Source organism: Coffea eugenioides, chromosome 2, assembly GCF_003713205.1.
Source record: "Coffea eugenioides isolate CCC68of chromosome 2, Ceug_1.0, whole genome shotgun sequence".
Lineage (NCBI taxonomy): Eukaryota > Viridiplantae > Streptophyta > Magnoliopsida > Gentianales > Rubiaceae > Coffea > Coffea eugenioides.
In genome coordinates, this window is record NC_040036.1 from 12,637,083 (window position 1) to 12,662,812 (window position 25,730).

The 25,730-nt window shown below is 36.9% G+C and overlaps 1 protein-coding gene across 3 annotated transcripts; it reads left to right on the plus strand.

Annotated features, from left to right (window-relative positions):
• LOC113761265 (protein MOR1) lies at positions 1–24,718 on the plus strand. 3 transcript variants are annotated; one of them, XM_027304165.1, is made up of 54 exons: positions 1–446; positions 619–724; positions 824–947; positions 4,766–4,845; positions 4,946–5,123; positions 5,215–5,279; positions 6,094–6,176; positions 6,366–6,451; positions 6,599–6,712; positions 8,771–8,890; positions 9,681–9,783; positions 10,479–10,615; positions 11,145–11,210; positions 11,325–11,442; positions 11,551–11,591; positions 12,367–12,438; positions 12,555–12,659; positions 12,762–12,867; positions 13,699–13,811; positions 13,917–14,004; positions 14,103–14,203; positions 14,573–14,680; positions 14,805–14,910; positions 14,984–15,063; positions 15,195–15,341; positions 15,426–15,501; positions 15,594–15,718; positions 15,799–15,909; positions 15,985–16,134; positions 16,243–16,317; positions 16,402–16,483; positions 16,846–16,958; positions 17,036–17,137; positions 17,208–17,282; positions 17,385–17,480; positions 17,555–17,656; positions 17,763–17,864; positions 18,232–18,414; positions 18,497–18,608; positions 18,824–18,900; positions 18,992–19,071; positions 20,432–20,494; positions 20,660–20,786; positions 21,363–21,485; positions 21,575–21,652; positions 21,828–21,986; positions 22,103–22,261; positions 22,620–22,717; positions 22,865–23,021; positions 23,109–23,225; positions 23,317–23,412; positions 23,514–23,585; positions 23,680–23,980; positions 24,069–24,718. In XM_027304165.1, exons 1-54 carry the CDS (start codon positions 287–289, stop codon positions 24,338–24,340), a joined length of 6,090 nt encoding a protein of 2,029 aa, XP_027159966.1. In that variant the 5' UTR covers positions 1–286; the 3' UTR covers positions 24,341–24,718. The 3 variants fall into 3 exon arrangements, with proteins under 3 accessions (XP_027159966.1, XP_027159969.1, XP_027159967.1); XM_027304168.1 differs by having other exon boundaries at positions 23,680–23,948; positions 24,067–24,718; XM_027304166.1 differs by having other exon boundaries at positions 20,666–20,786.
• Positions 24,719–25,730: the final 1,012 nt, after the last annotated feature.

Consider the following 25,730-nt stretch of genomic DNA (forward strand, 5'->3'; position numbering starts at 1 on the left):
TTCTGCCCTCGCCGGCCCTTTCGGCTGAGAAGAAAACAAAAAAAAGAAAAAAACAGATGAAAACAAAAAAAATTCAAATTTACACCTAAACACGGGAATAACGACGCCGTCTCCAGCATTTTCGATTCCGTTCTGTTTTTCAGTCGTCGGAAAAAGCTTTATTGGCGGCCCGATACAGGGATAGAGTAGTAGATGTTTTTGTATGTATAGTCTGATACGCTCGTAGGAGAACACAGTGTATTGTTGGTGGTGGAGATAGATAGATAGATAGATACAAATAGGAGCAATGTCGGAGGATGAGAAGTTGTTGAAGGAGGCGAAGAAACTGCCATGGGAAGATAGGTTAATGCATAAGAATTGGAAGGTGAGGAACGATGCTAACATCGACTTGGCTGCCGTCTGCGACTCCATTTCCGATCCTAAGGACCCTCGCCTCCGGGAATTCGGTGAGTTAGGGCTTTCATTTCATTTTCTCAGATCTGATTTGTTGTTGTGCGATCTTAGCTTCGTCGATCCCTGTTTGAATATGTGTAATGTGGGTGATTATTCTTCAGTTGGATCTCACTTTTGCTGAATTGTTGCAAAGTAATTCGATTTTGTGTTTGGACATTTTTATAGGACCATTTTTTAAAAAGACTGTTGCGGACTCGAATGCGCCGGTACAAGAGAAGGCGTTAGATGCCCTAATTGCCTTCTTAAAAGCTGCTGATGCTGATGCTGCGAGGTAATTTTAATTTTCTTTCCGTGAATTTTAGTTCTGGTTGTAACAAGCTTAATTCTGTTATCTTGAATGTTGTGTGTATGTGTATGTATTTTCTGGTAGATATGCAAAAGAAGTATGTGACGTGATAGTGGCAAAATGCATGACGGGAAGGCCAAAGACGGTGGAGAAGTCACAAACGGCATTTATGCTGTGGGTGGAGTTGGAAGCTGTTGAGCAATTCTTGGTATTCATTCTGATTTCCTGTTTAATTTATTTTATTAGTGTTTTTATCTTTTACTTTAAATAGTATGTGGTTGGCAATACAACGTGTGATGTTCATTGTGCTTGTGCTGTGCTAAAGTGAACTTACTAGTCATGGAACATTCATCATATCTTAATGCTTGGTTGATCCTTAGCTGGTATATATGCTTCATAGATGTCATTTTAGGGAGTTTCCTGATTCATAATTTGTTTTGATTTCTGTAACGTGGGTTAGAGGCTTGCAGCTGGCAAAAGCTATAATTTTCAACATTGCTGTCTATGTAAATTGTTTTTCACGTTATGGGTGTTTTTGATTTAGTTGTAGTGTGTTCGACTATCTTTGACCTGGGAATGAGCACTCAAGTTTTTTATATATATGCTCTCCTTTTCCTGAAATCCTTTCTGTTATGGAAATTTTGGACCAACTTATATGAATAAGCATACAAACTGAACCTACCCAGCAGTGTTGATATTTGCAAAAAACTGCAGTACCAGAACCTTCAAACATGTGCTACAGAGCTGTAATTGTTATATATATTCTACTCAATGTGAATCACTGAGTAGAATAGCTGAATTTTAGAGTGGATGAATAGCGTTTTCCCAATTCATCTTCTCTGAATTAGTGATAAAGAAGAATCCCATGCATGACATGCCATGTTGGCATGTTATTTCGTAAAATTATGAGTTCTTCTATATTATAAATGTTAATTCAGGCTGTTATGAGTAGATATTTTGGTGATGCACAGACTGATAATATCTCTGTGGTTTAACAGTAACATGAATAGGGGCAAGGCAGACTTGTGTATGCCAAAGAATTTCCTTGGCTTCTTTGTTTCATTGTGGTCCATATGTTGATCTTCCACTCTTTTGCTGGTTACTGTTATTGATTTTGTATTTTGATATCATAATTATATACTGGGTTCTGTATTGTGAGTATTCAAGTTAAGTAAAAGATAGTGCCTTGCATTGTCAAATTCAAGATATGAAGAGCTTACTATTCATAAACTGGAAGTATGGACATTATGTCACGGAATATTTTGGCAAATGAGAGAAAGCAATAACTTAATCCATCGTTGGTCCCTTCACATAGGGATTCACTTGCATTAGTTCCACAATGATCAGCAAATTTGTGAATATGAGTAAGCTTGTGTTTGTAGCATTACTTTTTGCACTTTCCTTGAAATCTTTTGTCAACTGGAAAAGAAGAAATATTGTATAAGTGTTGTATTGGCCTACTTTGGGTAGATAGAAATGAAATTAAGTTCAGGACTGATTGGAATATGCCCTTGGATTATGGATTTGGTTCTGATGAAGCAACAATTTTTGAATGGATGCGGGACTGACTGAGATTTATCTGGCCTTTGTGAGAGAAGTCAATGGCCCATTGGGCGCACTCACAGTTGCTAGTTGATAGTTACAGTTGTTTTATCTACACTTTTTGCTGGTCAATCAGTTGTTGCAGGCGTGTTTAGTCTGACATCAAAACTTAAATATAGATATTCTCTTTCAGTGAATAGGAATAGTTACATCCAAATGCTTACACCAGATATTCCTCAAATCTGGCTTTCACCAAACTCTACTTCAACTACATTGTTGTGGAATTAGAGAAAGAGGTGTTCTTGATTTTTGAAGGTATGGCTGGAGCAAAGATGTTGCACTGATGGGTACGTGCTTGTTGTTGGTAGTGGTGGTTGGGCATCTTAGTTGCTGCTTTGTCGAGAAGCTGAAACATTTGAATGATGAAGTCAAAAGGAGAAAGTTGTTGGAATTTGAGAATGGACATAGTAAGGGTTGGACAGACAAGTTGGAAGCAAGATCTAGAGTGCTAAGGCTAACCGAAGGAGAATGAGAAAACAGTTTTCCTGGAAGATGTATAATGCTCAAAGAGGGAAGTGCTATGACAGAAAACCGGATGCTATTACAAGGATGAAATATGAAGGGTGAATCTTTGCAATAGTTTGTGCTTTGAACTGCTGGTTTAATTAAGGTTATGCAGAATGCAAATTTTAAATCTTTGGATAAGAAGAGCATTTGGCTATATTGCTATGAACGAAGAAAGATTCTAGGCAAGGTGGATAGATATTATCTTTCTTTTGGAAAGAGAAGTACATCCATTGTCAATAGCCAGTAGACACTCTGAACTGGGTCAATATACCAATTTAAGACGCAAAGCAGCAAACGAGTTGTTATGTAAGCTGATATAGGACACTATTGCATCTAGTAGAGTAATTAACTTTCCCATAAAGGCATCCTAACTGGTAGGAACTTAATAAAGAGCTGAGAATAAGAGCTGACTCCCTGGAAATGGCTACTAACTAGGTTGAACAATGAAGATATACCATTTGCATACTTAGATGGTTGTTGAGTTGTGGGAAACTTTCTAGGTACTTGTGGAGTGTAATGGGCTGTGCGATGGAATATGACAAGATGCACTGGATCCTCTACGGTCGAAAGAAGAAGTCTGAAATTGAAGACACTCTGCAGCTGTGATTTTGTATTTTCTGGAGAGAGTAAAAAGAGGACCTTCAACACAATGGGCAAGGACATCGAAAAGCTAGAAGCTGCTTTCTGGAATATACCATGTCTTTGATAAATCCTAGTTATCTAGTCACACTTCATCAATTGCATAGTCATTTGATGGAACATATTGTTGGTGCTGAAATAGGTTTCAAAGTAACTTTAGCTGCATTCTTTAGGTTTATTGTTTTGTAACTAAAGCTTTACTATCTTGTTAATTCATTAAAAGGTGGTTTCAGGGTACAAATACTGTAAACTTGTGAATTTTGGTGCACGTACAAAGGTGATGCAAGAGTTTGAAACTCAGTAGATAAGTTGAAAAGGCAAAATGCTTTCTGAAGGGGCTGAAAGAGGAAAACTTAAATGTTACTTTAACACTAATTAACTATCCGAACAAAGTTCGAGAAGGATAATGAGAGAGTTTGTTTAACCTTGACACAGAAGGCTTATGATGATGTATTGATGGTCCTTTTTTTTGGAATTAAGGGCAGGGAGGGGCCTGAAGATAGAGGTACAAATGGGAGATATGTTCCTGTTTTCCTGCAGTATTTATCACCATCCAAGTGATTGCAGTTGCTCTTTTTTTTTTGGATCTGATGAAGAGCTAAGCCATGAAAGTACTGTGTAGAGATTGAGCCTTGGAAACTTAATTTCTGTGTATTGCAACTAATCCATCTTTTGTTGCTTGAAGAATTGAAATAATTATGGAGGGACTTATGCTGGGAATATGTGAACGGGGATAGGGTATTTCCAGTGGATTGGAAGACATTATTGGCACCTCCAAGGAAGCAGATTTATTATAAAAAATAATAATGTTTTTTGTAAGGATTAGGAGAAATGGATATATGGATTTGCTGGTCATTTGAGATGTTTAAGAAAATGAATTTGCAGATCTGCTGATAATCATATGGCAAATAGGGTGGTCTGTTCAAGGAGCATTATGGTTGATGGTTGTAATAAAAAACAATTTGAAGGCCAAAGGTACTCAGTGATCTTGTTATGAGCTTTCAGAAACACTGGTCAGTTGGAGTTTGCCCTTTTGGAAAACTAATCGAGTCTTATGGATCATTTAAGCGATTTGATGGCAGTAAATGGAACATGGCTTTTGTTGGATCTTTCTACATTTTTGTTGTTTTGTTTAGATATCATTTTTCCTGGGTAATAACATGGAGTTCATGTGAGGGAAGTCTCTGGTTTGGATTATGCAAGTGTCCTTTTGCATGTTTTGCACATTAATGAAGTGAATGCATGTATAATGCTTGATGAATATTTTGTTCTTTGTAGGATGCCATGGAGAAAGCAATAAAAAATAAAGTTGCTAAAGCTGTTGTTCCCGCAATAGATGTCATGTTTCAGGCCTTAAGGTACATAAATCATGGTCCTTGAGTTAATTTTGTTTGACTTGACAATAATTTAGGTTTTCATGCCATTGAAAGTAATAACGTTTTGCTGAATTATTAATAGTGAATTTGGCTCTAAGATTGTGCCACCAAAGAGAATATTGAAGATGCTTCCTGAACTATTTGATCATCAAGATCAAAACGTACGTGCATCGTCCAAAGGACTAACATTGGAGCTTTGTCGTTGGATTGGTAAAGATGCCGTTAAATCAATTTTACTTGAGAAGATGCGTGACACAATGGTATGTTATTCTTTAATAGATCTTTTTGTATGTTTTGTATGCTGATTTTTAGCTCTTTGTATTTATGGTGTATTTTCTGTAACATTTTAAGAAAAAAGAGTTGGAAGCAGAGCTTGTCAATGTGACAGGGACAGCTAAGCCAACCCGCAAAATAAGGTACTGTTTCTTTTTGAAATCAACCCTCTTTTAACATCATAGAAGTTCATGAAAGTACTTCATTTATAGCCCCAGTGGAGACGAGAAAATGTGTCATATGAATCCTTTTTGTTTTGACTCTTCGTACTGTAGTTACTTTTATAGTCATCTGCATTTTATGTTCACAAAGATTGATTTTTCGATGCAGCCTTGTTAAACTGGCACTAGGCTTTCAGTGTTGACTGTTGACCAGAGTTGTCATACCATTTTTAATACTTGTAGGAACTATTGATTTATACGTTGATATACCTTAAATCTTTATTATTGACTGTAGAGAAGCTCATGTAACCCTTTGATTCTTCTTTGCCATGGTGGATGGGGGCTTCTAAGGTTTTTGTTCCTTTCTGTTGTAGTGCATGATTGAAGATAAATGTTATTGGGGCCTATATATGTTTATTGATTTAAATCTTCAGGCCATGTTAATATTTGCTGACAGATATATGTTTGTGTTCGTTTGTTTCCATGTATGTTGCTTTCTCATGCCATTGTGCTGGGGATAATACATTCTATGGTGGATTTCATCATTTCATGCGAATACCTCCAGCCCCCATCTTTGAAAATAATGAAAATAGAATAGAACTTTACCAATCCTTAAAAACTTCCCCAGCTTATGTGCATTGTGTATCAAACCACACGATTTTAGCACATTACTTTTTTGAAGTTTATTTTGCTATAGTCTGTGAATGAAGGCTGTGCATGCTGATGACTATTCAATTTGCATAGGATGAGTGGTTTTTCCTTTTCTGATGGTAACTTTTTGATTGACATTTGTCAGATCTGAGCAAGACAAGGAGCCAGAACATGAAGCTGCTTCTGAGGCTGTGATTTCTGGGCCATCTGAAGAAGCTGCAGCTGAAGGTATGCGACTAACTCTGCCAAATGGATTCTTCTTCTGTTTTTTGTCACATTAATTATTGGTGCTGAATTTCAAGAAAAGCAATGGCTTGAACTGGCATTCAAATGGTGATTTGTCTTTCAAGGCATGCTCAAGTAGAGTCATATATCCTTTGACCTCCCTGCCTGGGCCTGACAATCTTTTCTTGTCAGTTCATCAGGAGATAGATGAGTATGAACTTGTTGATCCCGTTGATATATTGACGCCCCTGGAGAAGTCTGGTTTTTGGGATGGAGTGGTTAGTGCTCCACTCACTCTCTCATATAAACACACGAATCGTTATTACTGTTGTGATTTTTACTTAAGCATCTTTTATCATCTCATTATTGGGCTAATTTATGTAGGATGGAAGGTAACTTTTTGTTTGTCCGTCTTGATATTTCAGAAAGCTGCAAAGTGGTCAGTGCGGAAAGAAGCTGTTGCAGAGTTAACCAAGCTTGCATCTAGCAAAAGGATAGCTCCTGGTGATTTCACAGAGATATGCCGGACACTTAAGAAGGTTTGCAAGTCTTCTGCTTGGTTTATACACCCTTTTGCTGGAGACAAAAAGCTCCAATTTCTCACCTGTCTGCTGTCCTTTTTGAGAGATTTTTCCTGCCTTGTTTTATTTATTTGGTGCCTTTGTGTTTAATTGTTGAAATCTGGACACCTGAAGTTCTGGTGTTCTCCTAATGAACAATCAGAAGCTTGAATTTGTCTTATCTCATCATGTTAACTCTTACTTGTGCTGCAACTGCAATGTTTTCATTATATTAGTTATCAGGGTGAATTGCTATAAACAGCTGCCTCTGCCCTTGGTTCGTGTCTAGTTTTTGCTTGTTCCGTTCTGGCTTTGTAATTTTAGCCTGCTATAATCCTTGAAAAAAAGGGTACTAGACTGCTATAACCGCTAGTTGAAGTTGACTAGGTGGTGTATTAGTTATGCAACCAACGGTCACTTTTTACTTCCAGTTGTTTGAAATCGACTGTAGGACTCTTTGGAATTGATTGAAGGGTATGACGCAATTAGAAAGAGGTAGAATTGGTTAGTCCCCCTTGGCCACATCGATATAGCCCTACTTTCCTCTTTTGGTTGTTTAGTCATCTTACCATAAGTTTTAACCTTTGTTCACTTTCCAACTTATAGCGTTATTCAAATTTTTGTTTTACCATTGGAAAGTTATCAACTTTATACTGATAAGATATTCAAACAGTACTTAATAGGAGAGCGAAGCACACTGGCTGCTTATGTGTGCAAAGCACACTCTAGAGTTATTTTTAAATTTCAATTCACATTGGTCCGACTTGTCTGGTCACAAAGTTTGTATTGTTGTTCTAAGCATCCACATGCACATGTGGTTAAATTTGTTATGATAGAATTGCAAAGTCAGCCATTCAACCACTTTCTTTTCTGTGTTTTGGAGGTTGGACTTCCCAAAATGTTGAACATTATGGGGACCTAATGATTACTTTCATGTCAAACATAGTTCAGAAATTTGGGGTATTCGGTTAGTAATAGGAAGGTGTAGCATTCTGAAAGTGGCTGATTGAGGAAAAGGACTGTTGAATGTGGAACACGAGTTAATGTGACTGACAATGGTGAAAAGGTGTTGAGACATGAGTTATTAGCTGGTTGTTGTTCAACATACAGGAATGGAGTAGCTTGTTGATTTGCAATTGTAGATTGCTGTTTTGATTTATCTAGTTACAGTTTATTAACTGACAGGCGAATGACAAAACAAATACCTGTTGTTGTCCATGTAAGTTGTGTAATCATCAAGTTTAGCAATTTTTCATGATTCTTATTGGTTATCTATTTGAAAAATCCATTGCTTTGAAGGTGTTGTATTGTTTGTAGCATTGGCTTTCAAGTTGAGTCGAGAGTTTAGGATATAGCAATCTGGTTAATTTGCTTCAGTTTTAATTTTCTGGTGCACTGTGTTGCCTTATAACTGAGTTTTAGAACCAAAAATGGGCGGATGTTAACGTGCCCTGTGGCTGCGATATGAAGCTGTACATGTATTCTTTGGACTAGACCCTTAAGATTTTACTGGACCTTTTGTAATAAAAACTTGTGCCTGGCTTCTAAACTCAGCCATGTAACCATTAATGCTCTTGCCATGCAGAGGAGGAATGATATTGAGTTTCTTTGGTAAATTACATAGGTTACCAGTCTGATATTTGTTCACTGTGAGATTAAAAATTCATTTTGGTTCCGCATGTGGTGAAAGCATTAAAATTAGACTCATTCTAGCCTCATAATTGGAGCGAGTTGGTGGCAGGGAGTTAATAATTGTAGGGTGGAGCATCCATTATGTTACTTACTGGTTTCTGGTTCTTCAGTTTCCTCTGCCACATATACTTGTCAAAAGAAGAATACAGTTAATTGTTTTCTGTAAATTTGACAATTTATGGGTAGCTCAAGTTCTTATGTGAATATTAAGGGCATCTATTTTTGTCTAACTAAAATAAAAGGATGGGTGGGTGCATTTTACTTGCTTTTTGTATTATAAATTCCAAGGCTAACCTTCTTTTCTTCTCATAGTTGGAGTAGTGACTTTTATTGGGGACTTTGCAGCTCATTACAGATGTAAACATAGCTGTTGCAGTGGAAGCTGTCCAAGCAATTGGAAATCTTGCAAGTGGATTAAGAACACATTTTTCAGGGAACTCTCGCCTTCTTTTGCCTGTTTTGCTGGTAATTTTCATCCTATGATACTAGAACTTGCATGGTGAACTGTCAGGGTTTGCTTGTTCAATCATCTAAGCAACCTTTGTAGTTTTAGTGGAAAAATGTTCTTATGTTACAACATTTTAATTATAGTCCTTTTTGTCTGGATAAATTGATCCTGAAATAGATGGTCTTGCATCTGGTATGGGAATGCAGCCAAATGTTTAGGTACACATATTAAAGTATGTCTGTTTATTTTGTTGAAGTTATATAATAGAAGAATCTCTTTTTTGGTTTATATAGCTGAAATAGGTATTTGATTAACTGAGGCTAAAATACCTGGGAGTTAGCCTGCCATACTTGACAGTTACGCTATCACAGTTCCTATGTTTATGCTCATTAATCCTATGTTGTAAAGTGGGTTTCTGTTAGGACTAGTAAGGTGCAAGAGCTCCATCTAAGTAAATCTACCCAACTAACATTTTACCAGGCCCAATACTTTTTAAATAACAGCACCCATGTCATATCCTGCGCACAAAAGTACTTTGCGGTTGAAGTACCTTGTAAGGATGGTGTTTACAACTTGAGTTTTGAAATATTGTGTTAGACAATTAAAATGAATGTTGGGACAGCAAAAATTTCTGCAAGGTTGCAGTCTTATAAATACACCATAAACATTGCAGTTTTAGTCAGAAAAGTTGTTTTGTCTTTTTGGTCTCCACTCGTGCTAGTGAACTTCTTGTCTATTTGGTCCATACATCATGGCCTAGGGTTTTGACTTTAATATTACTAATCTTATGCATTATTTGTTTTCCAGGAAAAACTGAAGGAGAAAAAACCTGCTTTGGCAGAGTCTCTTACTCAAACACTCCAGGAAATGCACAAATCAGGGTGCTTAAATCTTGCTGATATTGTTGAAGGCAGGTTTTGTTTCTATACGAGGGTTTATTTAATGTTTGTGTATGATGTGTTCCACAATATTTGATATAATATTGAAAGTTTGTTTTCATGATGATTTTGATTTTTTATGTGCAGCTTATGTATACTTGTCTTTTTTTGCTTGGATTTCTTTTTCTTGTTTTGTGGAATTGCAGATGTTTGTCACATGAGTGATTGTCTTTATGAGTAGTTTAGACAAGCAAGTTCATACCTTGCTGTTGGATAACCTATTACTTGAACGCATTAATATTGGCTTATACTATTGAATGGGTTGAGTAGAACTTGTTCTTAGCACGGAAAAGGGCACTGCACTCAAGTTTTGCATTTTTGTGGGCTCAGCAAGTGCAGGTAGCCCTTTTTTTATGTTGGTTATCAGTTGCAGAAAGATGTGATTTAACTTCAACTGAACAAGTATACAATTTTGGATTATCATTTTTTCATATATATATATATATATATATATATATATATACATACCTTTGCCGAAATACTGAGCAGAAATATGAGATTCAATTTCAACTAAACAATTTTTACTTTTGTATGTTTATTTTCTTATGGTTTGGGGGTGGGGTTGAAGATCAGATTTGCTTCTTCGTCCTCTCTCTGTTTTTTATACTTGGTTTCATTTCTGGTGCTTCTGAAGGCTTATCCTAATCAAAGACCGTTGTTGTTGCAGATGTTAAGGTTGCTGTTAAGAATAAAGTACCCCTTGTGCGGTCTTTGACTTTGAACTGGGTTACATTTTGCATTGAGACAAGCAATAAAGCTGTAATCCTCAAAGTACACAAGGAGTATGTGCCAATATGCATGGAGGTAAGCATACAGTTTGATCAAAATACCACCATATATATGATGTTGTTTTGTGTCACTTCTCGTATACAAGTACTTAAGAAAAATGTTTCATGCTACTTTGTGCTTTGTGAAATAATTTGGATGCTTTGATTACATTTCCCTATTTGACTTGTTGGCACAAGTTGGAGACTTGCATTTGAAAGTGAATATTAGATTTTCTAAAACTTGAAGAAAGGAAAATCAAGTTGATGCGAGGAGCGATGTTGTTATACTTTATTTCTGGAATTTCATTCTTTAGGTTACTGTACCATAATAACATGTTGATCTTTATTTTTTTGGGGTGTAAATTTTTCATGCATGTTCTGAATCATATTAGTATGTAATTGGATGGTTTTCAGATTTTAATCATGCTGTTGCAGAGTGTTACCATTTCCACAATGATGGTTTTTCTATGATGCTGGCATCTTTTCCTTTCCTGTGCTAATGTCTGATGATTTGATCAATATTATCTTGTAATCCATCCCTTTGGAAAATGATTTGGCTGTTGCAGTCACTAAAAGATGGGACACCTGAAGTTAGAGATGCCGCTTTCTCAGCTTTGACGGCGATAGCTAAGGTAATTTTTCCTGTTCCATTCAATTCCTTTATGTTAAGCTAATTGACTGCTTGATGCTTGTCTACTGTGAATGTGGCCACGGTCATTTGTCTCTTCTCATTATTTCTTTTGTAGTCTGTGGGCATGAGACCCTTGGAAAAGTCGCTCGAAAAACTTGATGATGTCAGGAAAAAGAAGCTTACAGAAATGATTGGTGGCTCTGGAGGTGGTCCAGCAGTAGTTTCCAGTTCAGGTATGAAGTGATTGTTTTGATTTGTATGCATTTGTTTATAACGTGCTTGTTCTAAACCACTCAAAAGTTCTTTTCTTTGTTATGTGTCTTAACATGCATTTATGACAGGTGCAATTCAAGCTTCAGTAGGAAGTTCGTCTTCCTTGGAGGTGAATATTTTGTCCTTTTGTTGATGCTGTTGGATGTTCTTGTTTGTTTTTATCATTTAGGATCTATCTATACGAGATAAATAGTATGAATGTATACGAACGAATATATGCAAATTTTTTGAAATTAATGATGTGATATGTATTCTGCTTGGGAGCTCCAATTTTGGTTCATAAAATCAGGTTTCTCTTGCCTACTGAGTCGTGATTTATTCAAATTGCCTTGGAATGCTTCTTGCTATTAACTCTCCTATTTAGGCTGTCATTGTATTTTGATACATCTTGGTCGGATAGTTTAAAAATAGGATATGTTCTCATTGGGAAGGAGATGGTTTTATAGGGGTAGTTAATGACTCACCTGAAGCCTTTGGGAGGCTTTGGAATGAGTTCTTTGGATAGTGGAAAGCCAATCAAACTACAAAAGATTCTGAGTTTAAATGACCATGGGTAGTTCCAGCCAGGGAATTGATAATGTTTATTTTAACAAAAATTCTTTTAGCTTTTATTTTTGTTGACATTTGTTTCAAACAGATTTGTTACTGTTTGTGTATAGTTGACTTGGATATTTGTACATGGGCATGCTTTTTGGCTGTTAGACCATATTTGGCAGTCACTCATGGACAGTATTCCCCCCCCCCCCCACACACACACACACACATATATATATATGTATTTATGTATGTACTTAATGTACACACACATGTATATATATTTGTGTGTGTATTTATATTTATATTTATATATATATTTGCAGTTGTAAGTTGATGGTCTCTTGCAGGTTTCAGACGGATCATTTGCTAGGAAATCTGCAGCAAGCATGCTGAGTGGGAAGAAACCTGTTCAGGCAGCTGTAAGTATTGTATGTTGCAATCATGTACTTACACACTGTGCATTGTTTTTACTTTTTCCTTTGGCAAATTTATCTTGCTTCCAGCACATTTTTTGACTTGAAGTTCAATGTTTCAGCCTGCTAATAAGAAAGCAGCATCAACTAAATCGGGTGTTAACAAAAAGGGGGATGGATCTGGGCATGCAAAAGTTTCAAAGCCTGCAGAAACTGAAGATGTTGAGGTCTAGTTATTTTTTAGCAATTTGATAATTGGAATGCATAACTGGTGTTTCTTTTTGGCATTGCTGTACAAAGTTGTTGAATTTCTTGTGTTGCATTCTCAGCCAGCTGAAATGAGTCTTGAAGAAGTTGAAGAGAAATTGGGTTCCCTAATTCAAGCAGATACTACATCTCAATTGAAAAGTACTGTGTGGAAAGAGCGGCTGGAAGGTACTTTTTATTTTTTTCCTTAAAAAATGAAAGAACGTAGTTTCCCCTTTGAAATCAATTCTTGAAGTTCGTTCATAGAGCAGAAAGCAGTGTTTAATATTTGAGGTTTGGAGAACAAAAGCGAATGATACTTGCATCTGTAATGGTTATTGGTAATTCTTCATCTACTAATGGCCGTTGTCACCAGTGCCATTGTCTATTTAGATTGCTCATTTTCATACCAAGCATCTTGTGAGCAGTGGCTGGGAACAGATATTGTACCTTCTGTCAATATATTGACCTGCCATGTCTGATTTTAAGACATTGAAAGTTATTTGGAAACGAGGGGAAGTGTGTGTACTTCACAGTTAACAATCTTGGAGGTTTTTCACCTTGTGATGTAAAATCATTTAATGATTGATGAGAGAGAGAGTGTGAGTGAGAGAGAGAGTGTGAGTGAGAGAGAGAGAGTCCATGCTCCATTTACTGTTGTCGTACATTTTTTGTGCTAGGTTTGTGTAGTTGTGAGGTACCAGATCTGCCACTGTGACTATGGGTGGTGTTTACTTGTTGAGCTTAGAATATTGGGCGAATCCTAACAACAATGACTGGATATTCATAGAGACCATGATGACCATAATCTTAAGAGTTGAGTGGTTTAATAGTATGTGCTTTTCAGTTTCTTTCTGATCCCTGTCTATCAAGCTCATACTTGTTCTAGTCAAAACTTATGAACTTGTTACAGTGCATTTAGTTTTTTTAAGCAGTTAGGAACTATAAGTAGTGGTATGTGCTTTATGGTGCTTCATTTATGATGTTACCCAGTTAAATTTTTTTCCCTTCCCATTGCAGCTATTGGCTCTTTCAAGGAACAGGTTGAAGCAATACAAGAACTTGATCCATCAGTGGAGATTTTGGTACGTTTGCTTTGTGCTGTTCCAGGCTGGGGCGAGAAAAATGTTCAGGTACTCCTATTCTATGCTCTTTAAAGTCTCATAAGAATGTAAAGTTTATTGTGAGTTCCATCCGGATGGATAAGCTGATTCCTTGTTTCCCTCTGACAACTGCAGGTTCAGCAGCAGGTTATTGAGGTTATTACTCATATTGCTTCAACTGCTTCAAAGTTTCCAAAAAAATGTGTCATGCTATGCCTTCTAGGTGAGTTGCTTTTTTTAATTAATTTTAGTCTCTAATACACACACATGTGCACACTTGGTATCTGGTTTTGTTATGGGAAATGTATTTTTGGCTGACAGGTATTAGTGAAAGAGTTGCTGATATAAAGACAAGAGCTCATGCAATGAAGTGTCTTTCTACTTTTTGTGAAGCTGTTGGTCCGGGCTTTGTTTTCCAGAGAGTAAGCCCTGTTTCCATAACTGGTTTCAGACTTTGAATGTATTGTACGTATTATACATTTATGATAATTGGTATGGTAAGGGACAAATGAGAGCTGGTGATGTTCTTCTCAATCTGCATTTTGTTGTAGGAAGCCTTTTATTCTGTCCAGTAAATCTAACAGGATTTGCCAGAAAATTTTTTTCCTACAGCACTTTCACAACTGATCATTTACTTTCTGTGAAGTTCTCTGGTTGATCTTGCAAGTTGGGAAGACTCTATTCTTAGATTTTACCTTCTATTAACTGTCTTTCTGTTCTGTTTGGCACTCATTTTTTGACAGTTGGGTTTACTCATCATCTGATACTGTTGGCATTTGTTTTTTTTTCAGCTATACAAGATCATGAAAGAGCATAAGAATCCTAAAGTTCTTAGCGAAGGGATTCTGTGGATGGTTTCTGCAGTTGATGACTTCGGAACCTCACATTTGGTTCTGAAGGTCTGTAGTGCTTTTTGGAAGTTGTCTACTTTGTAATGATTTTTGGTCTTATCGTTAGTATAGAAATGAAGTTCCTTTACTTTGGTTACCTAAAGTTACTTTTTATGTTCTTCATCTTTTGCAGGATCTGATAGATTTCTGTAAAGATATTGGGTTACAATCTAGTACTGCTGCCACTAGAAATTCAACTATTAAACTCGTTGGTACATTGCACAAGTATGTCGGTCCAGGTAAATTTTCTGCTTTCTGAAGTTATTGAAACTTTTTAATGTTTGCAGAAGATATAATGCACCTTCCATGCAGGTATTAAAGGATTTCTATCTGATGTAAAACCTGCTCTTCTCACTGCACTTGATGCAGAGTATGAAAAAAATCCATACGAGGTACAGTTGGCTCGGGGATGGTTCTCTTTCGTGTTACATTCATTCCCTTATTTTATCTTTTAGTTATAGTCTTCAGGAGTCTAATCTGCAGCACCTATAAGAACCGTTAATCTTTGAGTTCTAATTTGTAGGAGTCTGCAGCACCTAAAAGAACTGTTAAGGCAGCAGAGTCCATGTCATCGTCCTCAGGTGGTGGGCTAGATAGCCTTCCACGTGAAGATATTAGTGGTAAGATCACACCTGTTCTGCTCAAGGGCTTGGAAAGTACAGATTGGAAGGTATGACATATACACCTTAAGTTCTGTCTTGAACCATTTTTTGGAATATGCAATTAAGTAGTAATTGATTTATTCGGATTCCAGATACGACTTGAATCTATCGAAACTGTGAATAAAATCATTGAAGAGGCTAATAAGCGTATTCAACCAACTGGAACCGGTAATCATTTTTCCGTGTACGTTGAGGTGGGGTTGATTTGCACTTTAGCAGCTCATTTTATTTTATAACTTTTTCCTTGGCATTTTTGATAGGGGAGCTATTTGGGGCTCTTAGAGGCCGGCTATATGATAGCAACAAGAATCTAATAATAGCAACTTTGTCTACTATTGGCGGTGTTGCATCTGCTATGGGAGCAGCTGTAGACAAGTCAAGCAAGGTTGGGGCTGTGTCCTATTTTGATTTTCATGCAAGCTCGCTTTTTTGATGATCATATCGTGAAGACATTGTTTTTTGCAGGGGATTCTGTCAGATGTTTTGAAATGCCTGGGTGACAATAAAAAGCATACGCGGGAATGCACTTTGAGCACTTTAGATTCTTGGCTAGCTGCTGTTCATCTTGAGAAAATGGTTCTTCCCTTTTGCTTTCTATGATATTTCTGTTGCCAAAATTGTTTCTAGGTTCTTGATGTGTTGCTTCTTCAGATTCCTTATATTACAACTGCAATAACGGACGCTAAACTTGGTGCGGAAGGTCGCAAGGATCTTTTTGATTGGTTGTCCAAACAACTGAATGTGTTAGTTAACTTCCCTGATGCCACACAGCTGCTAAAGCCTGTGGCTTCTTCTATGACGGTATTTTCTTAATGGCATTTTACATTTACCTTAATATACTTTATGTTTTTATTTTAGAAAATTAAGTCTGCGTGCAACTGCAATGAAAATTTGTTTCTCTTGGTGTAGGATAAATCAGCTGATGTTCGACATTCAGCAGAAGCGTGCTTTGCTGAAATTCTCAGGATCTGTGGGCATGAAGTGGTTGGTGTTGCAAATCTTGTCTGCTCTTTCGGGTTATTGATATTTATTTATCCACTTAGACCTTTCCTACATTATCCCATTTAGGTGAGCAAGAATTTGAGAGATATACAAGGACCTGCTTTAGCAATTGTTTTGGAAAGGTTGAAGCCATATGGAGGTCTTCATGGTATTCTCCAATACAATAGCTTTAATATTTTTCCTGCTGATTTGTGGATTCCCCAGTTACCTCTTTCCTTATGGGAGTTATTCTTATTTGCTTAGAATCTGTTGATATTTGCGTTTTTAAGCTAAAAGCTTTTTAAGGTGCCTCTTGTTTGGTTGTGTTCTCCTTCAAGCGTATTTCTACTTCAAAATGTTGATTTGGGAAAGAATTCTTGGTTCCTTTTGCATTATGGCTTTTATTTTTCTGAATTTTCAAGACAAAAGTACATTTTACTTTTATTTTGTTTTTAAGAAATTTGAAGAAATTTTGGAAAATTTTAAGCAAAGATATATCTTTTACTTCTGTTGTTGATTTTTAATTCCCAGAAACGTTTGAATCTGGAAGAGTTTCTGCTGCATCAAAAGGCAGCTCAAAGATCGGAAAGTCAAACGGCTATGGTGATCGTCCAACTAGACATGGAAGCAAAGCTAATTCTTCAGTATGTTTTCTGTATAGTTGAATTGCATAATAGGGTGGAATATATAAATTTAATTAACCGTTTCTTGGTTTCCTTAGAGAGCTATCCCAACAAAAGGCCCAAGGCAAGAGTCCCTTATGTCTGTTCAAGACATTGGTGTCCAGTCACAGGCTTTGCTTAATGTCAAGGATTCAAACAAGGTATCTCTCAATTCATTTTTGAAGTCTAAATTTTAAGATTTAGCTGCTCTTGACATCAATATTTGCACAGGATGATAGAGAGAGAATAGTTGTCCGCAGATATAAGTTTGAGGAGATACGGTCAGAACAGATGCAAGATCTTGAGGTTTGTTGTAGTCAAACATTTACCGACTGTAACGAGTTTTTTCTTCAGTATTGTCTATCTGTCATCAAGGTGCTTGCACTCACTAGTATTCCTATTCAACAGAATGACGTTATGAGGTTCTTTAGAGAGGATTTGCACAGGAGGCTTCTAAGTACAGACTTTAAGAAGCAAGTTGATGGGATTGAGATGCTGCAGAAGGTGCATTACTTGTCAGACCTTGTGGTATGTAGTGTTTGGATTGCCTTCTTACTGTTTGTCTTTTAAACTTTCAGGCGCTCCCATCCATTGGAAAAGATATAATAGAAGTTTTAGATGTGCTCTTGAAGTGGTTTGTTATGAGAATATGCGAGTCAAACACTTCATGCCTGCTCAAGGTGTTTTTTCACCCATTTCTTGCCAATTAAAGCATATTGTCATAACATTAATGATTTTTGCTTTTTCCTATCTCCTGGGAGTCACTTTTGAAGAATTATTCAATAGGTGCTGGAATTTCTTCATGAACTTTTTGACATGTTGAAGAATGAGGGGTACATCATGACTGAAGCAGAGGCTGCAATTTTTCTTCCCTGTTTGATTGAAAAGGTTTTGCCACATGACCTGCTATGTTTAAATTATTATGTTTGCCTGTCTTGTGGTGGTGCCAACATGCTTTTCTGCCTATCAAATGGTAAAAAAATTTATATCTATGTTTTTTTGAAAAGAGGCTACTAATATTGATTGTAAAAGTAACTTTTGGGTGCTTAACTGCATTTGGAGTTAGGTGCGCTTTGTTTTGGTATATTTGACCTGTGGAATTTAGTCCTTGCCATGTAGCAACTTTGTGGTGTATGCTGTGAGCTTTATATTCTGCGAGTTTATTTCTGCCTACCAAGTGGTGTTTCTTGATACATTATTCGTTATTCATTCCCTGGAAGATACATGTTCTCAGATAGATTTGTGTTTTCTGCAGTCTGGACATAACATAGCACAAGTACGAGAAAAGATGCGGGAGTTAATTAAGCAAATAATCCTTACATACTCTGCAGCAAAAACATTTCCATATATTCAGGAGGGCTTACGGTCTAGAAATAATCGAACTCGAATAGAGTGTGTTGATCTTGTTGGTTTCTTACTTGAAAACCATGTTTCAGAGGTAAAGTCATTATATATCTTAAGCTTCTGTTCCTTTGGTTTTGCTTTGAAGAATGCTTAGTCCTTTCTTCTTTTTCTTCCAGATTTGGGGACATCTGAAGTCGTTGCAATCAGTTGCAAGCTTAACATCGGAACGAGATGGTGATATTAGGAATGCTGCTTTAATTACTTTGGCTACTGGATACAAGATTCTTGGTGAGTTTTTATATGCTTCTGCTGATTAATTAGATGGACATCTATACACTTGCTACTCTTGTGCTGATTATTCTTCATTCTTTTATTTTATTTTAAACTTTGAGGTTGTATATTTTCTGGGTAGGCTGCAAGAACGTGGATTAACCTTGACCTTGTCATTATGTTATGCATTATGTATCTACACACTTCTTATTTATACTGGTTGATTTCTTTAGGTGATGACATATGGAAATTCGTCGGAAAGTTGACAGAGGCTCAAAGGAGCATGTTAGATGAAAGATTCAAGCGGAAGGTGGCAACCTTTTCTCCTTTTCTCTTGGTGGTATTGGAATTTCCTATCTTGCAGGAGCCCCTTAAAAGCTATTCATATTCAATTTTGTCAGGCACGGGAGATGGACAAAAGAAAGGAGGGAAAGCCCGGTGAGATTAGGGCAGTATTAAGGCGCTCCGTGAGGGATAATGGGTATTTCCAGTCTCTTATTCGTGTGCCTTTGTTTTGTTCTTTGCACTGAGGGGCTTTTGTTAAATTATTTTCTTGGAGCAATTTCCTTTAGTGTAGATTGTAGTCTGGCTCCTTGTGACCATTCTTTTACAAGTTTGATGTGCTACCTACTGATAATATGCTCTTGTACTATGATAACTCATAGCAAGTACAAAAAAACTCGTCCTGTCAACTCAATTTCAGTTGCTTTTTAGCTTTGTGGCTTTGATTCTTTCTGCAGTCAAGAATTGTTGAACAAGTGTTGTTTATTGGGGTTGTATATATTGTGTGTTAATGCCAAAGTTTAGAATCTATTTTCATTGAATAATAGGTGAAGAAATTAGGCTGTTATAAGTTCCAGTGGTTCTATATATACTAGCACATGAACGTATAACGCATTCATTTATGTACAGTTTGACAAATGTTTCTTATTTTACTTACAATAAAGCTTGATCTGGATTGTCAGCTATCTTTTTGCTGGTGTTCTGTGGATTAGGGGCCTCTCCAGTTGAACTTCTGTTCAGTTCCATCCAGTTCTGTAAAATAGTACCACTTTGGTGTAAACAGGTACAACTTTGGTGTAATTGTGAGTTCTGCATCAACTTAGTACAAAATTCACAGTTACACCAAAGTTGTACACATGTACACCGAATGTTGGACCCATTACATAACTGGACAGAACTGGGACTGGAATGGCTCCATATGGGTGTTCTGGTTCTGTTGTTTACCTAGAGGGGAAAGTTCCTTCTATAAATGCCGACTCTCCAATTGAATGTGTGAATGGTTGTTGGCTGGCTTGTGGTGAATGAAATGAAACAATCAATATCACAATTTAACCCTTTTTTTTAGTAGATCTGGTCTATCTTGCATGCTTGCATGTAAAATGTTGTGGATGGATGGTTTGGTTCTCTTCTTGTTGTTTGCATGTTAACCATCCTACCTATTTAAAAGGAGTACGAGGTGATTTTCTTCCTTCATGGACAGAAACTTGTACCATTATTCCTTCTCTGTTTCTTCCTCATTATTTGCAACAGCTTTATAGTTCTATTTCCCACTTTTACGGTTGCAAAACTATTGGAGTCTGACGATACTTTAGCCAATTTTATAGTATTCTGTTTTCTGCAGTTCCTTTTATCCCGCTTTTCTGTAAATTTTTTCTGCTTCTTTTCTTTTACGTTTACCTTGTACAAGCTCCATACCATATGTATTCTCGTCATCATCCTTTGTTAACAAAACTCTTGTGTTCCTGGAGTTAGTTTGTATTGGTATTCCAGCCTTGCTCTTTCCTAGTTTCTGCAAATGTCCCTTTTAGACCTTTCAACTTGTTTGCTGCCTTATACAGATTGGATCTAGCAGAACAAAGCGGTGAAGTTTCCAGGTCTACTGTTGGCCCATTATCCAATAGGTACTTGACTACTTCGTTGTAATTGCCATTATAGTTACATCATTGTCAATATCTTTTTGTGATTAATTCTGTACAAGTTGCAGCTTTTTATCGATTTCTGGTTTTGTTGAAGTTGCTGTTCATCTTAATATGCAAGGTGAGGTTATTAACTGTATTTTGTTCTAGGGACAGTTATAGTCATTTAGAGTTTCAAATGGATAGAGCTCCAATCCCTCGGACTGTTCCTGGCACAGTTGGTCCTACGGACTGGAATGAAGCTCTGGATATAATATCATATGGTTCCCCAGAACAGGTTTTCTTTTGTTCTCTTTTGTTTAGCCTACTATGTTAGGTTAATGTTGCAGCTTCTGGATTGTTGTTGTCCTGCTGGGTGATACTCCAATGTGGATTCATTTATTCGCTGTTTTTTTTTTCTAAGCTAATGTATTTGTGACTTGTGATATAGCTCTCGACTTGCATACTATGGTAATTAATAAGAGGGTTATAGCAAACAGCTGGACCACTGAGAAATTGACAAGACTTTGATGGGGTGGAAATTTGATCTCTCTTTGAATGGAGGTTTTAGTTTCAAGTGACAAGTGGGCTAGCTGATAAAAGTATTTTTTCTATGGTCGGTTTGTGGTATGGAATTGATTGATCAAATCCTGTTGTTAGGTGTGTTGTGGATTCTTGTTAAAAATATTAAATTAATTTTGACTAGCACCAAAGAGAAAATGTGATATTTTTCCTGGTATAAAGATGCAGCCCCTATTCTTGGGCGTGTTGTGCATTCTTGTAAAAACTGTTAGTAATTGGTTATTCATATGTGGGTGGGAATTGCGCATTACCTTTTTGTGATTTACTGGATAATTTGCATTATTTCTTGCAGTCTGTTGAAGGAATGAAAGTTGTGTGCCATGAGTTGGCCCAGGCCACTAGTGATCCCGAAGGCAGTGCTATGGATGATGTGGTTAAAGATGCAGATAGACTTGTTTCATGCTTAGCAAACAAGGCAACACTTAAATGCTTTCGTTTACAATGTTGTTCCCTTTTTGTTGATTTAAATTGGTTCAAAATGCTCACACTATTTGATCTTAGCAGGTAGCTAAAACTTTCGACTTTAGTCTGACGGGCGCCTCCTCAAGATCTTGTAAATATGTCCTGAACACGCTCATGCAGGTTGGTGCTTATCACTATTGATTGTTAGTTGACCATTTTGGTACTAATAAATGAAGAAGAGATGGTGGACATTTACTTTTCCCAGCTGTCATTGGGTTTAATAATTTTAATTTTGGTCCAATCAAGCAATCTATTAACCGTAAATGTAATTTCAATACTTTTTTTCTTTTAACAGACATTTCAAAACAGAAGACTTGCCCATGCCGTCAAGGAGAGTACTCTTGATAGCCTAATTACTGAGCTTTTGCTTTGGCTTTTGGATGAAAGGGTTCCTCGGATGGATGATGGCAGTCAACTTTTGAAAGCTTTGAATGTCTTGATGCTCAAAATATTGGTACGCTAATAATTTCGTAATCGATTAGCATTGTTACAAAATTCAAATTGTTCTTTTATATTCTTGAGACAATGTCCTTGCTCACTCCTAAGTTTGACTAATGGTTGTGCTTCCAGGATAATGCTGACAGAACATCATCCTTTGTTGTGCTCATTAATCTCTTGCGGCCTCTTGACCCATCAAGGTGGCCATCTCCGGCAATAAACGAGTCTCTTGCTATAAGAAATCAGAAATTTTCAGATTTGGTTGTCAAATGTCTGATCAAACTGACAAAGGTGATTCTTGTGGTTGTCTTATTTCCCTACTTATCAGTGGTAGCTATAAAGATAAGTGTATATGTCTGACTTACTAAATTGTGATACATGATGTGCAAGTGCACACATATGGCCAACTTAAGCCACAAGTAAAAGTTGCTTCAGCTAGAATATGACTAGGAAAATTTACAGTTTCTTTTATTCATTTCCCAGTAATCTGCTTTAAGCATTTCCTACTGCAGCTTGACACGTTATTATCTCAAAATGATAAGAGTTAAAAGTTAGCATCTTTGTGTCTTAGAAATTATTCCATCTTTTGTCGATCTGGTTTAGCAATTAGCATCGGCTTTGTATGTTTAAGAGCTTTTCACTGATACAGGTTTTGCAAAGTACTATTTATGAGGTTGACCTTGATCGCATTCTCCAAAGCATTCACATATACCTTCAAGAGCTAGGAATGGAAGAAATTCGCAAAAGGTATCTACTTGATTGTTTAGTTGAGTCCTCTATTTGATTGCTTTGTCTGAATAGATCAAGTGGCTACTATCCTTGCATGCTATTGAGTAGATGTAGATGAATCACATGTTATTTTAAACTTTTGTTGGTTCTACTTCTATAAACAAGGGCGGGAGCTGATGACAAACCGTTGCGCATGGTCAAAACTGTCTTGCATGAACTTGTGAAGCTTCGTGGAACTGCCATAAAGGGTCACCTTTCAATGGTTCCAATAGATATGGAACCCCAACCAATTATACTTGCCTACATAGATCTTAACCTTCAGGTACTGCAAGATTTCACATTTGATACTTGATCTTGTTCCTGTGTGCTTTATTCAAAATTGAGATAAATATATTTTGGGAATTGCTAGACCTTGGCAGCAGCCAGAATGTTATCCCCATCTGGGCCTGTCGGCCAAACTCATTGGGGAGATTCCACGGCCAATAATCCAGCTCCTGCAACCCATTCTGCAGATGCACAATTGAAGGTATTGAATCCGTGTTTGAGTCATGTGACTCATCTCTGTCATTGTAGACTATGCATTCTCTCCTTTTCATCATTTGCATTTCTTCTTGCAGCAAGAACTTGCTGCAATATTCAAGAAAATTGGTGACAAGCAAACTTGCACCATCGGCCTTTATGAGCTGTACAGGATTACGCAATTATACCCCAAGGTTAGCAATAAATAACATCCAGATGCTTGAAGTAATCTCTTTTATACATGGACAATATTTACCATTTTTATGCATCAACTTCTCATTCCTGTTCATTTCAGGTTGATATATTTGCTCAGCTGCAAAATGCTAGTGAAGCATTTCGAACTTACATTAGAGATGGTTTAGCACAGGTATCTACTGAACTGTTTCTAGTGAAGTGCGTATCTATGTGGTATGTATGTTAATCAGAGATTTCCCCTTCCTTCTGTTAAACTCCTCTTTCAGATGGAGAAGACTACGGCTGCAGGAAGGACGCCTTCAAGCGTACCCTTGTCGACCCCTCCTCCTGCTGCACTTAACCTATCTTCCCCAAAATTTGGTGCTTTGTCACCGGTAAATACTAATCCGCTTAGTGAAGCAAAATCAATGAACACTAAATTAGAAGCTACAAACTTCAGTTTGCCACCATCATATGCTGAAGATGATCGAGGCAGTAATCCTGCCCTTTCAAGGGGCCCCAGGTTTGATCAGTCAGATTCAAGGCATCAATCTGGGGACCAAAGAAACGACAGATTACCATCTGGAGGTTAAATTACTGCATCTTTATATCTCTTCTGCTTGTCTTTTACTGAACTCTGGAGTAAAATATGACTGAAATATCATGGTTACTGCAGTTACAAGTGGAGCATTAGATGCAATAAGGGAAAGAATGAAGAGCATTCAATTAGCTGCAGCTGCAGGAAATCAGGAGCCTGCAAACAAGCCCGTGATAGCTGTGAATGGGAATTTAGGTCATCCCCTGCCAAATCAGTTTCCCCTCGCCACTGAGCATGCGAGTATTGAAAATTCAATGCCGGGAGGGGTTCTTCCTATGGATGAGAAAGCATTATCTGGGCTTCAGGCACGAATGGAGAGGCTAAAAAGTGGGTCCATTGAACCTTTATAGGGAGAGCAATCACTTCTGGGAAAATCATCAATTCTTTTAAGCATCTAGGTGTCATTGTGCCAAAAAGATGCTGATTTTGTAAATGAAGAGCGTGTGTCCTGGTGTAATTATAGGGCTGCCTTGAGTACGCATCCATCTTTGGTGATGGAAAAGACTCGTCAAGATTTATTAAAGGTTGCTTTTACAGCTGAGATTGTCCTGTAAGAAATTGGCAACTGGATTATTCTGATTTACTCTTTCTTTGTATATTGTAGGTTGTTCCTTTGTCATGTTTGGCATTTGATAAATGTTTAATGAAAAGTTTTTGATGTGTCAATACAACCAAATTTTGATACCAAGTGTATGTTTGATGATGGATTTCTCCGATTGGAGGTGGTATATTTGGATTTGGATATTTAGACTCCATATTTTGCAAAAAGGTGGTTGCGATTACGTTTAATCAAATCTTTTAAACAATTGTGATGGGAGGTTAATTCAAAATAACAGCTCTCAAATCCTGATGGTTTGTTTTCAGAAATCTGAGGAAGATGGATGTTATGGAATCGCTACTTGTATTACAGCGGAGGACACAGTTAATATAGCGCCTTTGTTGGACCCCTGTAGGCTGTACTTGCGAGTCACTATTTTTTTTCCCGACACGATGGCTTCTCTATTCTTATTCTTATTCTATATCATATTATATGCAAACAAATTTATTTAGTTAAATTTACTCGTACCTGCACATGACATGAATAGTTGGATATGGATATCTTAAGTTTTTATATATGGGTATAAATAGGGTATCCAATAATATTTATTTATTAAATTGATATAATTGAGTAATCCACCAAATTCAATTAGCCCATTTAAAATTGTCTTTCCCAAACCTCCTCTCTTTTCTCACCCATTTAGAAGAATTTTGAGCCCTGCATTTGATTATTAAATTCATTGTCGGAAACTTTCATGCATTAATATTGTTGAAATTTTGTATATAGTGGAATGTTTTATTTTTCAGTCTTAACAAATATTTGATGCATTTTTTATGCAAATAGATATCCTACTTGATTTTTTTTTTTAGATTCGTCATTTTGTCATGATGTTGAACCACCGTCGGACCAAATGGTTGCCTTTGCATTGAAACTTTTCAGGAAATTTTGGAGATGAATTCAAGTCAATGGTCGGTCCCTTGACCTGCAAAATACTTAAATGAAACAGAGTAGCAATTGAATTTGAAAGCATTCGTGATTTCAAGAAAACTGAGAATATTGGCGACTTCATGGATCTTTAATATGTTTAAGGAATCTGCAAAATTTAGATGCTACAACATAAGAGGGTCGGACGGGAATCCGCTTCATTATATGCTCAGAGGATGTTTTAAGCGTCAGAAACGAAACTTGCATGTGAATGATCT

What these genes read in the sequence shown, in the direction of transcription:
- LOC113761265 (XM_027304165.1), top strand. Translation starts at nt 287, where the DNA reads ATGTCGGAGGATGAGAAGTTGTTGAAGGAGGCGAAGAAACTGCCATGG. An exon ending in AAGCCAACCCGCAAAATAAG is followed by an intron (nt 5,280 to 6,093) that starts GTACTGTTTCTT and finishes GACATTTGTCAG; the next exon opens with ATCTGAGCAAGACAAGGAGC. An exon ending in GAAGTTCGTCTTCCTTGGAG is followed by an intron (nt 11,592 to 12,366) that starts GTGAATATTTTG and finishes GGTCTCTTGCAG; the next exon opens with GTTTCAGACGGATCATTTGC.